Consider the following 14,065-nt stretch of genomic DNA (forward strand, 5'->3'; position numbering starts at 1 on the left):
GCCCGTTTGTTCTCTTTACTGGTGCCGGTCTCTATTCCCTACTGGTGCCATCTGTCCTTACAGGTTCCAGTCTGTCCCTACCGGTCCCAGTTTGTTCTCCCTGTGGGAGCTACTCTGCTCTTCTTACTGGTGCCAGTTTTGTGTCCTTACTGGTCTGTAAGGCCAGTCTGTCCTCTCTGGTCCCAGTCCCTGTTCCCAGTGGGAGCTGCTCTGTCCTCCTTTCTGGTCCCAGTCCGTCCTTACTGGTCCCAGTCTGCATTCTCTGTGGTTACTGGTCTGCATGCCTTACTGGTGCCAGTTTATCCTCCTTACTGGTCCCAGTCCGTCCTTACCAGTCCCAGTCGCTGTTCCCTGTGGGATCTGCTCTGCACTGCTCACTGGTTCCAGTCTCCTTTCCTTAGTGGTCCCCGTCCCCATTCCCTGCCGGTGCCTCTCCCGGTTCCGGCTGGCTGCCGGCCCCGGTACGGGGGCATTAGTGGTCCCAGTCTGCTTTCCTTATTAGTTCCAGTCCCCATTCCCTGTGGGGCTTGCTCTGCCCTCTTTACTGGTCCCAGTCTGTGTTCCCGGTGGGATCTGCTCTGCTTTCCTTACTGGTCCCAGTCTCTGTTCCCTGCTGATTCCAGTACCTCTCCCTGACCGGTTCCAGTACATCGCCGGTCCCGGTGCGGGGGCGTTACTGGTGCCAGTCCGGGGCCGTTACTGGTCCCGGTCGCTGTTCCCAGAGGGATCTGCTCTGCTTTCCTTACTGGTCCCAGTTCCCGTTCCCTGCCGGTGCCGCTCCCGGCTCCAGTTCAGCGCCGGCCCCGCTGCGGGGCCGTTACTGGTGCCAGTGCGGGGCCGTTACTGGTGCCAGTCCCCACTGCCCGCTGGGAGCACTGACCTGCGGGGCGCCCCCGGCTCGGAGCGGGGGGAAGGAAGGACAAGAGGAGGAGGAGGAGCGCGGCCAAGGAGAGCGCGGCCGAGGCCAGGAACCGGGACAGTCCCGGCACCAGCACCGCCGCCATGGCCCGGGGACAGCGCCGGGACCGCTCCGGGACCGCTCCGGGACAGCGCCGGGACAGCGCCGGGACCGCTCCGGGACCGCTCCGGGACAGCGCCGGGACAGCGCCGGGACCGCTCCGGGACAGCGCCGGGACAGCGCCGGGACAGCGCCGGGACAGCACCGGGACAGCGCCGGGACCGCTCCGGGACCGCTCCGGGACCGCTCCGGGACCGCGCCGGGACAGCACCGGGACAGCGCCGGGACAGCGCCGGGACAGCGCCGGGACAGCACCGGGACAGCGCCGGGACCGCTCCGGGACAGCGCCGGGACAGCGCCGGGACCGCTCCGGGACCGCTCCGGGACAGCGCCGGGACCGCTCCGGGACCGCTCCGGGACCGCTCCGGGACCGCTCCGGGACACGGGCTGGAAGCCGGGATTGGCCGCGGGGAGCGGTGTAATGGGATCGGGGTAATGGGATCGGCGGCAGGGACCGGCTATTATGGGATCAGCTATTACGGGATCGGCTCTGATGGAATTGACTGTAATGGGATCGGGGTAATAGGATCGGCTGTAGGGTCCGGCTATTATGGGATCGACTGTAACGGGATCGGCTCTAATAGGATCAGGTATTATGGGATCGGCTGTAATGGGATTGGATGTAGGGACCAGCTATAACAGGACTGACTATAAGGAGAAACTGGAATGGGATCGACTGTAGGGATAAACCATGATGGGATAAACTGGAATGGGATCGGCTGTAGTGGGATCCGCTGTAATGGGATACACACACACAGAGTGACGCCCTACAGGATGACATCCTCACAGGGTGATGCCCTCTGGGGTGGCACCCTCCCAAAGGGTGACCCCACACACAGGGTGACCCCCTGTAGGGTCACACCCCCGTCCACGGTGACCCCTCCTCTCTGCGCGGCCACCATGGACCTCCTCCCCGCTAGGGGGCACTCTCTTCTCCCCGAAACGCTCTTCTTCCTCCCCTGGTCTCTGCTCCACTTCCGGCGGCGCCTCACCCCCGCCGCTCATTTCCGCTTCCGGCGTCTCTTTTTCGCTGCCGCCGCCGAGGCCGGGAAAACCGCGCGCGCTCGGGACGCTTCCGGTCCCACTTCCGCTTCCGGTGGGGCAGCCGGGGCCGGCTGAGGGGAGCGAAGCGGCGGCGGCGGCTCCGGGACCTGGACCGAGCCCGGGGCCGGCTGAGGGCAGCGGCGGCGGCTCCGGGGCCTGAACGGCTCCCGGACCCTGCTCCTCTCCCTCCCGTTGCCCTCCCGCCGGACCCCGCCGCCGCCGGGCCTTTCCCGGTGCCCATTGCCGCCGGTCGTGCCGGTGCCCGGAGGCGAAGCCCCCGATGAGGATGGAGGCCCGGGAGGCGGTGCGGGCCCGGCCCGGCCCGGCCTTCCCGAGCAAGGTGCGGAGCGGTTCTGGGGGCTCCGGGGGCTCCCTGCTCCCTTTTCCAGCGGGGCTGGAGCTGCCCCGGCTCCTTTCCTCACGGAATTGCAGAAGGAGTTTTTGGGCGAGAATATTTTCGGAGTGTCTGGGACGATTGCCCGCCCCAGGGTGCTCCTCGGACACTCGCAGCCGCGGTTTCTCTGGGAAAACTCAGCCTGAAGACCCCAAAAGTCAAATCCTAAACCCGTTTTTGAGCTTTCCCGGTTTCTGGCGTGGGAATTGCGCGTGGAATTTGCCGGGAATGGGGAGCCCAAGTGGGGGATCCAGCCCGGGCCCGGAGCTGCCGGCAGAGCTGGGAAATTCAGGATTTGCCCAACAGTTTTTGGGTTCTTCCTGCTCCATTAATTCGTTCCGTAAAATTTGGGAGTTGTGAGTTCTGGGAGTTGTGAACTTCAGGAATTGCGGATTTGGGAGTTATGAGTTTCAGGAATTGTGACCTTTGGGAGCTGTAAACTTTGGGAATCGTGAATTTTGGGAATTGTGAATTTTAGAAATGATGAACTTCGGGAACGGTGAGTTTTAGGGAGCTGGGAATTTGGGGAATTATTAATTTTAGGAATTGTGAATTTTGGGAAGTATGAACTTTAGGAATTGTGAATTCCTGCCACCATTCCCAACCCAACCCTGGGAGCACCCTCCCCTTTTCCCAGTAATTTTCCTGGATTCCTCCGTGACATTTTCCCACTTCCAACCAAAAAATGAGAATTTTTCCCATCTTTTTTCCCCAGTTTTTCCCCCCCAAACTCAGCAGCTTCTCCTGCCCAGCTGGGAACTCCTCCTGCTCTCTCAGCTACGCCCCAGGTGAGTTTTCCCTTTGGAATTTGGGATTTGGGGCTGTTTTCCCTAAAAACAACCCCTGGAGAGGGGAAATCTGGGGTTTTTTGGGAATTCCCGGTGGTTTTCCCCTCAGAAACTCCTGGTGAGAGATTCCCGGGAGCCAACGGGCAGTGGAGGAGCTCCAAGCCCCGGGGGAGCCGAGCCTCCTTCCTGGAAACCCGGAAAACTTCCAGGTGCGTGTGGCAGATCCCAAATTTCCATGTTTTGTTTTATATTTTGGGAGATTTGGGGGGGGGTATTTGGGATTTTGGGATTTTCTTTGGGATTTGGGGATTTTTGGGGGGTTTTACTTTGGGATTTTTTGGAGAGTTTGGTGGGTTTTTTGGGTTTTATTTGGGATTTTGGTTTCTTTGGGGAGGATTTTGGATATTTTTCGCGGGGGGGCTGGGATTCTTGGGGATTATTTTTCTTTTTGGGGGGATTTATTTGGGAGCTTTAGGGGGTTTTAGTTGGAATTTTGGGCATTTCATCTCTCCTTTTGAAGTTTTTTGTGATTTCATTTGGGATTTGAAGCCGATTTTCAAGATTTACAACAAATCTGAGGTGTTTCTCCCTCCTTTCAGCGGGAATTCCGGCACTTTTGTGGGAAAATCCGCCCTCCATGGAGCTTCTTTTCCCCTCAAGCCGGCCCCGAGCCCCTCCTGGAGCCGCCGCAGCCCCAAGAAGGCCCCGCGGCGCTTCCTGAGCGCAGCCGAGGAGGTGACAGGGCTGAGAATGGGGAGAATCCGGGAAAATCCGGGAAAATCCCAGGGATTTGTGGGATGGGGGCGGGGGGGAGGCGGAGCTGGGGGCGCTGCTGGGGTTAAACGGGAAATTCCTGGCGTTTTCCAGCCCTAAATCCCGATTTTCACCCTTAGATCCCAAATATTTGGGATCTTGGTGGGGTTAAACTGAAAATTCCTGGGTTTGTACAGGCCTAAATCCTAATTTTTTGGGAACAGGAGAGATTGAGGCGGCTCTGGGTGCTCGGGTGGGGTTAAACTCAGAATTCCGGGCCTTTCCCACCCCTAAATCCCGATTTTTTTGCGATTTTTCTCAGCGTTGCCTTTGTGGGGTCCCACCAGATCCCTGAATTTGGGGGAAATCCCTCGGGATCAGCAAATTCCAAGGTTTTGAGTGGAGTTTTTTCCGTGGTTTTTCCCCGCAGACGGTGCGGGAAGAGGAGCGGGAGATTTACCGGCAGCTGCTGCAGATGGTGACCGGCAAGAGATTCTCCAGCTCCAAACCCTCCCCCCTGCTCCCCTTCCACCTGTGAGTCCAGAACGTCCCAAAACAATCCCCAAGTCCCAAAGAATCCCCAAATCCCTGTACAAATCCCAAAATCCCTGCCCAAACCCCCAGAAACTCTCCAGAAGCTCTTCCCAAATCCCTGCAAACATCTCCCCAAATCCCCAAATCCCTGCCCAAACCCCAGAAAATCTCCAAAGACCTGCTCAAGTCTCAAAAACTGCCAGAACCCCGAAAAACCCTTCCCAAATCCTAAAAACTCCTAAAACCCCCTGCCCAAATCCCAAAAACTCCTCCCTAATCCCAAAAACCCTTCCCAGTCCCCCAAAACCTCTCCCCAAATCCCAAATCTCCCATTTTTTTCCTCAGGAATTTCCCTGACTGGGTTTTTGTTTTGCAGCTCCCGCTGTCCCCGTTCCGGCCCCTCCTTGCCCCAGGAGGCTCCCAGGGATGATCCCGAGGCGCTGGAAATTCCCAAAATTTCAGGTCCACTCCCACGTCCCCCAGAGCCACCCCGGAATTCCCAAAATCCCCCCCTGGGCCCCTCTCCAGGGTATCCCGGGGGGTTCCAGCCCCAAAATTCCACAGTCCAAGAGCAGCAGGAGGAGCAGGCGGCATCCAGTGCACACACTGAAGGTAAAAATTCCCACAGCACCAGAAAAATCCCAGAAAGTCCCCAAAAACCCCCAAAATCCCAAATAAAACCCCCCAAAGATCCCCCAAATCCCAAAGAGAAAAAAACCAAATCCCAAATAACCCAAACCTTTGGGAAAGGGATTTAAATTTCACAGCCAATCCAAGGTTTTTATTTGGGATCGGGCAGGATTTGGGGTGGGAATCGAGGGGAACAAAATTCCAGGAATTTTTCCCACTTTTAGGGTCGGATTCCGTCATTTTGCTCAAGGTCAAGGATTCCAGGACTCCAGCCCCGAGGTGAGGGGCAGGAAATGGGGGGATTTTGGTGGGAATTTGGGGATTTTGCAGATTTTTGGGGAGGTGACAATGGAGAGGGATGGGGTGAGAATTTGGGACATGAGGGAATTCTGGGGAAATTCCGGGATTTTTGGTCGCTTCCAACCCTCCTTTCTCCCCTTTTTCCAGCCTCCCCTTTTTCCAGGCTGAGCTATGGATCAAAGAGCTGTGAGTCAATATTCCCTGCTGCCTTTTCCTGGGAATTTTGGGGGTGGAAAAATGAAAATCTTTATTTTTTTTTAATCGATTTTTTCCCATAAAAATTCTGGCTTTTCCCAGGACCAGCGTCTACGATTCCCGAGCCAGGGAGAGGTGGAGGCAAATCGAGGAGCAGAAAGCTCTGGCCCTGCAGCTCCAGAGCCAGGTGAGAATTCCATGGAAATTTCTTGGGATAAGCAACCAGGAAAAGGAGGAAATGTTCCAGATTGGAAATGATGGAAAATCTTGGCACCGGGAGGGTGGTGAGGGCTTGGAAAAGGGCTCAGAATCCATGGAAATGGGGAAAAAAGGGGGATGTGGCCCTTGGGGACAGGGTCACGTGGCTCTGGAAGGATTAATTAGCTGATCCTGCAGATGGTGACCGGGAAGAGATTCTCCAGCTCCAAACCCTCCCCCCTGCTCCCCTTCCACCTGTGAGTCCAGAACGTCCCAAAACAATCCCCGAGTCTCAAAGAATCCCCAAATCCCTGTACAAATCCCAAACCCCCAGAAACTCTCCAGAAGCTCTTCCCAAATCCCTGCAAACATCTCCCCAAATCCCCAAATCCCTGCCCAAACCCCAGAAAATCCCCAAAGACCTGCTCAAGTCTCAAAACCTGCCAGAACCCCAAAACCCCGATTGCTCCTAAACGCTTCTTTTCCCCGATCCGAGATGAGCCTGTGAGGAGGATGGCTGGGCTCTGATCCCACATCCCCAATCCCAAATGTGCCGTCCCCCAGCGCCTCCAGGAGCGGCAGCGCTCGGGGCAGGAGCTGGTGGAGCTGCAGCTGCGGGTGCCCCTGGAGAAGGAGATCCCGGTGACGGCGGCGCCGCAGGGGCCCGAGCGCGGCCGGGAGCCCGAGGGCGACGAGGAATTCCCGGAGATCACCGAGGTGGGGCCAGGATCCTGAGAAACCGGAGCGTTCCGGGAATTCCTGGGATTGGGGCACGGGAGCAGGGCTGTGCTCCCCCTTCCCACTGGGTTCTTGTAGGGAATTCATGGCGCAAGAAGGGAATTTGGGGTTACATCCTTGGGGATTTGGGGTTACATCCTTGGGGATTTGGGGTTACATCCTGAGGAATTTGGGGTTACATCCTGAGGGATTTGGGGTTGCATCCTTGGGAATTTGGGGTTACATCCTTGGGGATTTGGGGTTACATCCTGAGGGATTTGGGGTTACATCCTTGGGGATTTGGGGTTACATCCTGAGGAATTTGGGGTTACATCCTGAGGGATTTGGGGTTACATCCTTGGGAATTTGGGGTTACATCCTTGGGGATTTGGGGTTACATCCTTGGGAATTTGGGGTTACATCCTGAGGGATTTGGGGTTACATCCTTGGGGATTTGGGGTTACATCCTTGGGAATTTGGGGTTACATCCTGAGGAATTTGGGGTTACATCCTTGGGGATTTGGGGTTACATCCTGAGGAATTTGGGGTTACATCCTTGGGGATTTGGGGTTACATCCTGAGGAATTTGGGGGTTACATCCTTGGGGATTTGGGGTTACATCCTTGGGGATTTGGGGTTACATCCTTGGGGATTTCGGGTTACATCCTTGGGGATTTGGGGTTACATCCTGAGGAATTTGGGGTTACATCCTTGGGGATTTGGGGTTACATCCTGAGGAATTTGGGGTTACATCCTGAGGAATTTGGGGTTACATCCTTGGGAATTTGGGGTTACATCCTGAGGAATTTGGGGTTACATCCTTGGGGATTTGGGGTTACATCCTGAGGAATTTGGGGTTACATCCTTGGGAATTTGGGGTTACATCCTTGGGGATTTGGGGTTGCATCCTGAGGGATTTGGGGTTGCATCCTTGGGGCTTTGGGGTTACATCCTGAGGAATTTGGGGTTACATCCTTGGGGATTTCGGGTTACATCCTTGGGGATTTGGGGGTTACATCCTGAGGAATTTGGGGTTACATCCTGAGGGATTTGGGGTTACATCCTTGGGGATTTGGGGTTACATCCTGAGGGATTTGGGGTTACATCCTTGGGGATTTGGGGTTACATCCTGAGGAATTTGGGGTTACATCCTGAGGAATTTGGGGTTACATCCTTGGGGATTTCGGGTTACATCCTTGGGGATTTGGGGGTTACATCCTGAGGAATTTGGGGTTACATCCTTGGGGATTTGGGGTTACATCCTGAGGAATTTGGGGTTGCATCCTTGGGGATTTGGGGTTACATCCTTGGGGATTTGGGGATGAGGAAGAGCAGGAATTTTCTTTGCCCTTCCTGCAGGAAGCGGAGAAGGAAATCGAGCCCTGCTCCCTCTTCCCATTCAATTTTTGTCGGGAATTTTTCCTTCAAGGGGCAAAGGATCAACCTGTCCTATCCTTTTGTAGGGAGTTGATTTTCAAGGAGGAAAGGATGAATTTGGGGGTTAAACCCTTGGGGATTTGGGGTCAGGAAAAGCAGGAATTTTCCTTCCCCTTCGGGCAGGAAATGGAGAAGGAAATCAAGAGCCTTTTCCGAGGAGGGAACCAGGACGAGGTGCTGAGCGAGGCTTTCCGGCTCACCATCACCAGGAAGGACATCCAGACCCTCAACAACCTCAACTGGCTCAACGATGAGGTAAAAACCCCCAAAATTCCCATTTGCCACCCATTTCCGGCAGCTTGGAGCAGGAAAATGGATGGGTTTGGTGCTGGGAGTGGATTTGTGGGTTGGGATTCCCACCCCGGAGCAAAAACTCCATTTCAGAGGGGAAAGTTCTGAAAAATGAAAAGAATTGATATTTCTGTGGGGAATGAATGCTGGTGGGAGGATGGGATTGACGTGAGCAGGGAAAACAGCAAGTGACTCTTAAATGCAGACTTAAACAAAGGCAGATTCCTAAAAATCCTTGGATTTTTGGAAGGTTTTAATGCCTTAGAGCTGGAATTTTTGAAGGTTTTACTGCAAATCCCCCTTTTTTGGGGGATTTATTCCCTAATTTTACACAGGGCCACAAATCCCAACTTCCCATAAAAAAAATTCAAAAATATCTAGAAAAAATTTAAAATCCTGGCTGTTTTTCCCTTTTTTTGTCCCAGATCATCAATTTCTACATGAATTTGCTGATGGAGAGGAGCAAGGAGAAGGATTTGCCTGCAGTCCACGCCTTCAACACCTTTTTCTTCACCAAATTAAAGACTGCAGGGTACCAGGCTGTGAAAAGATGGACAAAAAAAGTGGATATCTTCTCCGTGGATCTTCTCCTGGTGCCCATCCACCTGGGAGTGCACTGGTGCCTGGCCGTGAGTGCTTGGATTATCCCTGAAAATCCTCGCTTCGGGATTTGAGGCCCAAAATTTCTTGGTTTTGAGGGATGCTGAGGGGAAAAATTTGAACTTGTGGTTCAGATGAAAGCCCTAAAGTGAAATACAAAGGTGGGAGTAGTTTTGTGTGGGGCTTTTAGACCTTAAATTCAGCTTGAAGGTCATTTTAGGGAATTGATTCCCTTGGGAAGATCTGATTTCCCCGTTCCCACCAACTCCTGCTGCCACAGGATCTTTTTAAAAAGAGATTTAGGCCACAGATATTTCACTTTTCCCCCCTCCTTTGTCCCCTCCCCTCCCCCTGGCTCCTGGGATCCTGCAGGGATTTTCAGCTCCTTTAGCAAAAACCTCCTCGCTTTATGAATTGCTGCTGAAATTATTAGTGAGTTCCATGGAAAAGAGTTAATTCCCACCAGAAATGGGGTGGGAATGGGGAAGGAAAACACCAAAAACCATCCAGGTTTGGGGCCTTCAGAGGTGGGCAAAGCTTTGTAAAAAAAATAGTACTTAATGAATAATAATAACTATAAATAACAGAAAAAAAATATTGGAGGCTGATTGAGACATTCAGGGGGTAAAAAACACAGCAGGAAACGGGGATTTTTGGGGGGAAATCCTCTGGTGGGAAAGAATCTGAATTTTTTTTTGCTGGCAGGGAGAATTCTGGAAATTTTTTTGCCCTTTTTCAGGAGTTTTTCTCTGTGCAGGTGGTGGACTTCAGGAAAAAAACCATCACCTACTACGATTCCATGGGGGGGATCAACAGCGAGGCCTGCAGGATCCTGCTGTGAGTGGAATCCTCCCCTCGGGGCTGTTCCCGGAGAGAATCCCAGTCCTGCTTCCCTGGCCTTGGAAGGAACCACTGGGCCCATCTTCGGCTCCCGTTGGGGTCATTTTTGGCCCCTTTTAGGGCCATTTTTGCTCCGTTTTTCAGACTCATTCTCCCCTTCCAGGACCTGGAAAATTCCTGCTCTTCCCTGGAATTCTGGCCCACAAATCCCAGGAATTCTCTCCCTTTTTTTTTTTTTCCATGAGATTTGGCCTCTCCTGATACAATTTTAGATTCTTTGGGGATTCATCTGTAAATCCCAACCCGGAATCTTTGGGAATGGGCCAGACAGAGAAAAAAACCTCAGAATTCCTGGTTTTCCATGAATTCCAGCTTTTCCTGCTCCCTTTCCCGCAGGCAGTACCTGAAACAGGAAAGTTTGGATAAGAAAAGGAAGGAATTCGACACCAATGGATGGGCCCTGCTAAGCAAGAAGAGCCAGGTTTGGACACCCCAAAATTCCCAAAAAAACATGGGATTTCCTTGGATTCCCCACCCTTTCCGGGCCCTTTTTTCTTCAGGGATTCCTGGGGAGAAAAGGAGGCAGCAAATCCCAAATCTTGGGAGAGGGTGTTTTCCACAGGGATGGGATCAAGGGGAAGGAAGGGTTTAGGTGGGATTTGGGGAAGGTTGGAACACAAAAAATCCTGGAATTCTGGGACCTTTCCAGTTTTTCCAGCAGGAGATTCCACCGGAATTTCCCTCAGATTTCACTGGAATTTCAGGGATTTTTGGGATTGCCCTGGCCCTGGGGGTTTGGGAGCTGCGAGAACTTGGGAATGTTGGGAATTTGGGAATGCTGTCCCATAATCGAGGTTATTCCTGGAGGCTGGGAATCCGAAAAAAAGCGGGAATTCCTTGGGGGGGGGGCGGGGGGGGGGAGAGAAATGGGATAAATTTGGCTGAGGTTTCCCCAGATTCCGCTGGAATTTCGGGGATTATGGGGATTCTCCCAGCCCTGGGGGCCTGGCAGTTGGGGCGCTGTGGGAATTTGGGAATGCTGAGTCCCGTTTCCCGCAGGAGATCCCGCAGCAGATGAACGGCAGCGACTGCGGGATGTTCGCCTGCCGCTACGCCGAGTGCATCTCCAAGGACAAACCCATCAACTTCACCCAGGTACCGCCCATTCCCAACCGCTGCCCGACTCCCAGGGGCTGCCCCTTCCCACAGCCCCGTTCCCGCGGCTCCCAGGCGCCCCCAGCGCCAGGAAAAATCCCCCGAACCCCTGGAATTCCAGCAAGATTTTGGGGAAATCCGAAATTTCGCCCCCAGTTCCTGTGGTCTTTCCCCCGGGAAGATCCCAAATGGCTCCTGATTGTGGGACAGCATTCCCAGATCCCAACATTCCCAAATTCCCTCCACTCCCACCCCCCAGGGCCAGGAAAACCCCAAAATCCCAGCAAAATCTGGGATACATTCCACCATGTTTTGCCTGAATCCCAAGAAATTCCCACTTTTTCCCCCACTCTCACAACCCCAAAGCCCCAAATTTCCCCCATTTTCCCCAGTTTTCCATGGAAAAAGAGCAGGAATCTGTCCCTAGCTGAGCGAACCCTGACTGAAATTCCCATTTTTCCTCCCCAAATTCCCGAAGCAACACATGCCCTACTTCCGGAAGAGGATGGCCTGGGAAATCCTGCACAGGAAGCTCCTCTGATGCTGGAAAAATCCTGAAATTCCACGGATTTGGATCAGAAAAATCCCGGGATTCTCCTCGGGACGCAGCCAAGGAACTCCGGGTCCTGCTCTTCCCAAAAAAACCCCCTGGGTTTGGGGGGAATAGAAAAGTTTGGAAGCACAGTTGGGATTTTTTGGAGGTTTTTTCCCTCTTTTTTGCGATTCCAGGATGGATTTTCCCACCTTTCTGGCTGCTGGGATGGGGGAGATTTGGGAATTTTGGGCTTTTTGGAGCTAGATTTTTGGGAAAAGGGAGGCGCTTCCGTGGATTTGGGTTGGGAAAATCCGGATTTGGGAAAAGCGAGGGAAGGCTTTGGTTCTGAAGGGAACTTCTGGAAATCATTCCCATTTTTTTCCACCTCATTCCCAAAGTTTGGGGATTTTATCCATGGGAAAACCTGGATTGGGAACCCTGGGAATAAGTCCTGCTTAAATCCCATTTTTTCCCAATTTTTCTTCCCAAATTCCCTCTTTTCAGCACAGTTTTTTTCTGGGATGAAGCTCCGGAATGCTGGAATTCCTCCGGATTTATTCCCAAATTTCGCATTTCCGAGGGATAAACCCCAAAACCTGAGCAAAATCCTGGATTTTTGGGGAATTTTTGAGAATTTTCGCCTCCCTTTGGAGCTGCTTCATGCCCGCAGCTCCCGTTGCTTTTTCCAGCTGCTTTTCCCACTTTTTCCTGGAAAAAAACCTTCCCAAATCCCAGGAACTGCAGCAACGACAGGAAAAGCTCCAAAATCCTGGGAATTCCTTCAATTTTTCCCCAAAAAACCAGGATTTATCTGGGGAGCTTTTCCAAAAAAAAAAAAAAGGGATTTTGAGGCCTTTCCCTGGATTAATTTATTCCTGATTTTTTTTTTGGAGCTTCCCAAGCCTCTGGATCTGCTGTTCCTGGTGGAAAAGAAGATTTTTAAGAAGAAAAGTGGGAAAAAATCCCAAATTTTTGTATTTTCCCTCTCCCATGGGAGCAGGGAATTTTTTCTATTTTTCCCAAGCTGGGAGCCGAAGTTTTGTACTGAATTCCCAAATTTTTGGAGCCCTTTTTCCTGGTTTTTCCTGGCCCTTTGTGTCCCTTTGTCTCAAACCAGGACAGATCCTAAATTCCCGCCCGTTTTATACCGGATTCGTTTCCTACTTTTTTTATCTTTTATTGGAATTAAAGCTCTGGGAAAAAAACCTAGAATTGTGGAATTTTCCTGCTTTTTGTTCTCCTTGGGTGGGAATCCCGGGAAAAGGGGTTGGGGTCGTTCATCCTCAGCCAGAGAAATCAGGGAAAGTGCCCCGACATTTCGGAAGAATGCTCCAAAATCCAGAAAAAATGATTCAAAATTCAGGAAAAATGCCCCAAAATCCTGGCAAGTGGCTCCGTGGCCACCAGAAAATTCCAGGGATCATTTATTGCCACCCAATTTTTGGGATCAATCGCCCTATTCCAGGGATTTTCAGGTCACCTTGGCTTTTCTTCCTCTTTTCCGGATCCTCATTCCTGGATTTTGGCCCGGTTTGTCCCAAAAAAAGTCTCTGGAACTCCTTAAAAACCTCCTGGCTCTCAGTGCCCCCCTTCAGCCGCTCCTGGGCATTTTTGGGAAGGCAGGAATCACCCGGGATGGGGGGAACTTAGGAAAAATGCCCCAAAACCTGGGAATGATGCCCAAAATCTGGGAAAAACGCCCCAAAATCCAGGCAAGATGTCCCGAAACCCGGGAAAAATGCCCCAAAACCCAAGAGGATGCCCCAAATTCCATCAGAAAATGAGCCCAAATTCCACAGGAATCCCCCAAATCCTGGCAGGAATTCCCCCCCCCAGGTGACAAAAGTCCCTTCTTGTCCTCTCCCCCCCTCTGGATCCGTTGCTATTTTTACAAAAATTCCCAGAAAAAGCCAGGATTTGGGATGAAGGAGCCCTTTGTGGGGCTGCAGCTGGGCTTGGCAGCGGCCACGTCAGGTAAACTCCAGCTCTCCTGGGAATCCCCGAGATCCCAAAAAATCCGGGCCACGGAGCCCCTTGTGCTGCCTGGAAAGCAGGAAAGTGCCCCAGAAGACAAAAAGATGCCCCAAACCCAGGGATACCTTCCCCAAAATCAGACAAAGATGCCTCAAATCCAGGAAAGATGCCCCAAAATCTGCGATAGATGCATCAAAACCTGGAAAGATGCCCCCAAAAAATCAGATTCCCCGAAATTCAGGGTTGGGAGCCCAAATTCTGAGCTGGGAGACCCCAAAATTCAGAGCTGCCCCTTCAAACCCCCAGTTTGGGGTAATTTTTGGCATAGTTTTGGGTAATTCTGGGTCAATTTTAACCCCAAACCAGGCTTGGGGCAGAGCTACCCCTGCAAACCCCAATTTGGGTCATTTTGGGGTCATTTTTAACCATCCAAACCCCAATTTTGGGGTAATTTTGGGTCATTTTTAACTCGTTGGAGTAACTTTGCGGTCATTTTGGGGGAACTTTCAGGTAATTTTGGGTCATTTTTGACCCCAAACCCTCCAGGTCGGGGCTGCTCCTCAAAACCCCTATTTTGGGGTCATTTGGGGTCATTTTTAACCCCAAGCAGGGGCAGGGTCCTCACACTCCAGGAGCCTCCTGATCCTAATTGCTCCTAATGA

The 14,065-nt window shown here is 52.6% G+C and overlaps 1 protein-coding gene across 1 annotated transcript; it reads left to right on the forward strand.

Annotated features, from left to right (window-relative positions):
* Positions 1-1,839: 1,839 nt before the first annotated feature.
* SENP1 (SUMO specific peptidase 1) lies at positions 1,840-12,638 on the forward strand. Its single transcript, XM_048327973.1, has 16 exons — positions 1,840-2,402; positions 3,172-3,244; positions 3,354-3,453; positions 3,844-3,979; positions 4,428-4,531; positions 4,908-5,143; positions 5,386-5,440; positions 5,609-5,647; positions 5,759-5,843; positions 6,419-6,571; positions 8,132-8,263; positions 8,725-8,928; positions 9,657-9,736; positions 10,136-10,220; positions 10,799-10,894; positions 11,373-12,638. Exons 1-16 carry the CDS (start codon positions 2,343-2,345, stop codon positions 11,433-11,435), a joined length of 1,701 nt encoding a protein of 566 aa, XP_048183930.1. The 5' UTR covers positions 1,840-2,342; the 3' UTR covers positions 11,436-12,638.
* The last annotated feature ends 1,427 nt before the right edge of the window (positions 12,639-14,065 follow it).

This window comes from Corvus hawaiiensis, chromosome 24 (genome assembly GCF_020740725.1).
Source record: "Corvus hawaiiensis isolate bCorHaw1 chromosome 24, bCorHaw1.pri.cur, whole genome shotgun sequence".
NCBI classification, from domain to species: Eukaryota; Metazoa; Chordata; class Aves; order Passeriformes; family Corvidae; genus Corvus; species Corvus hawaiiensis.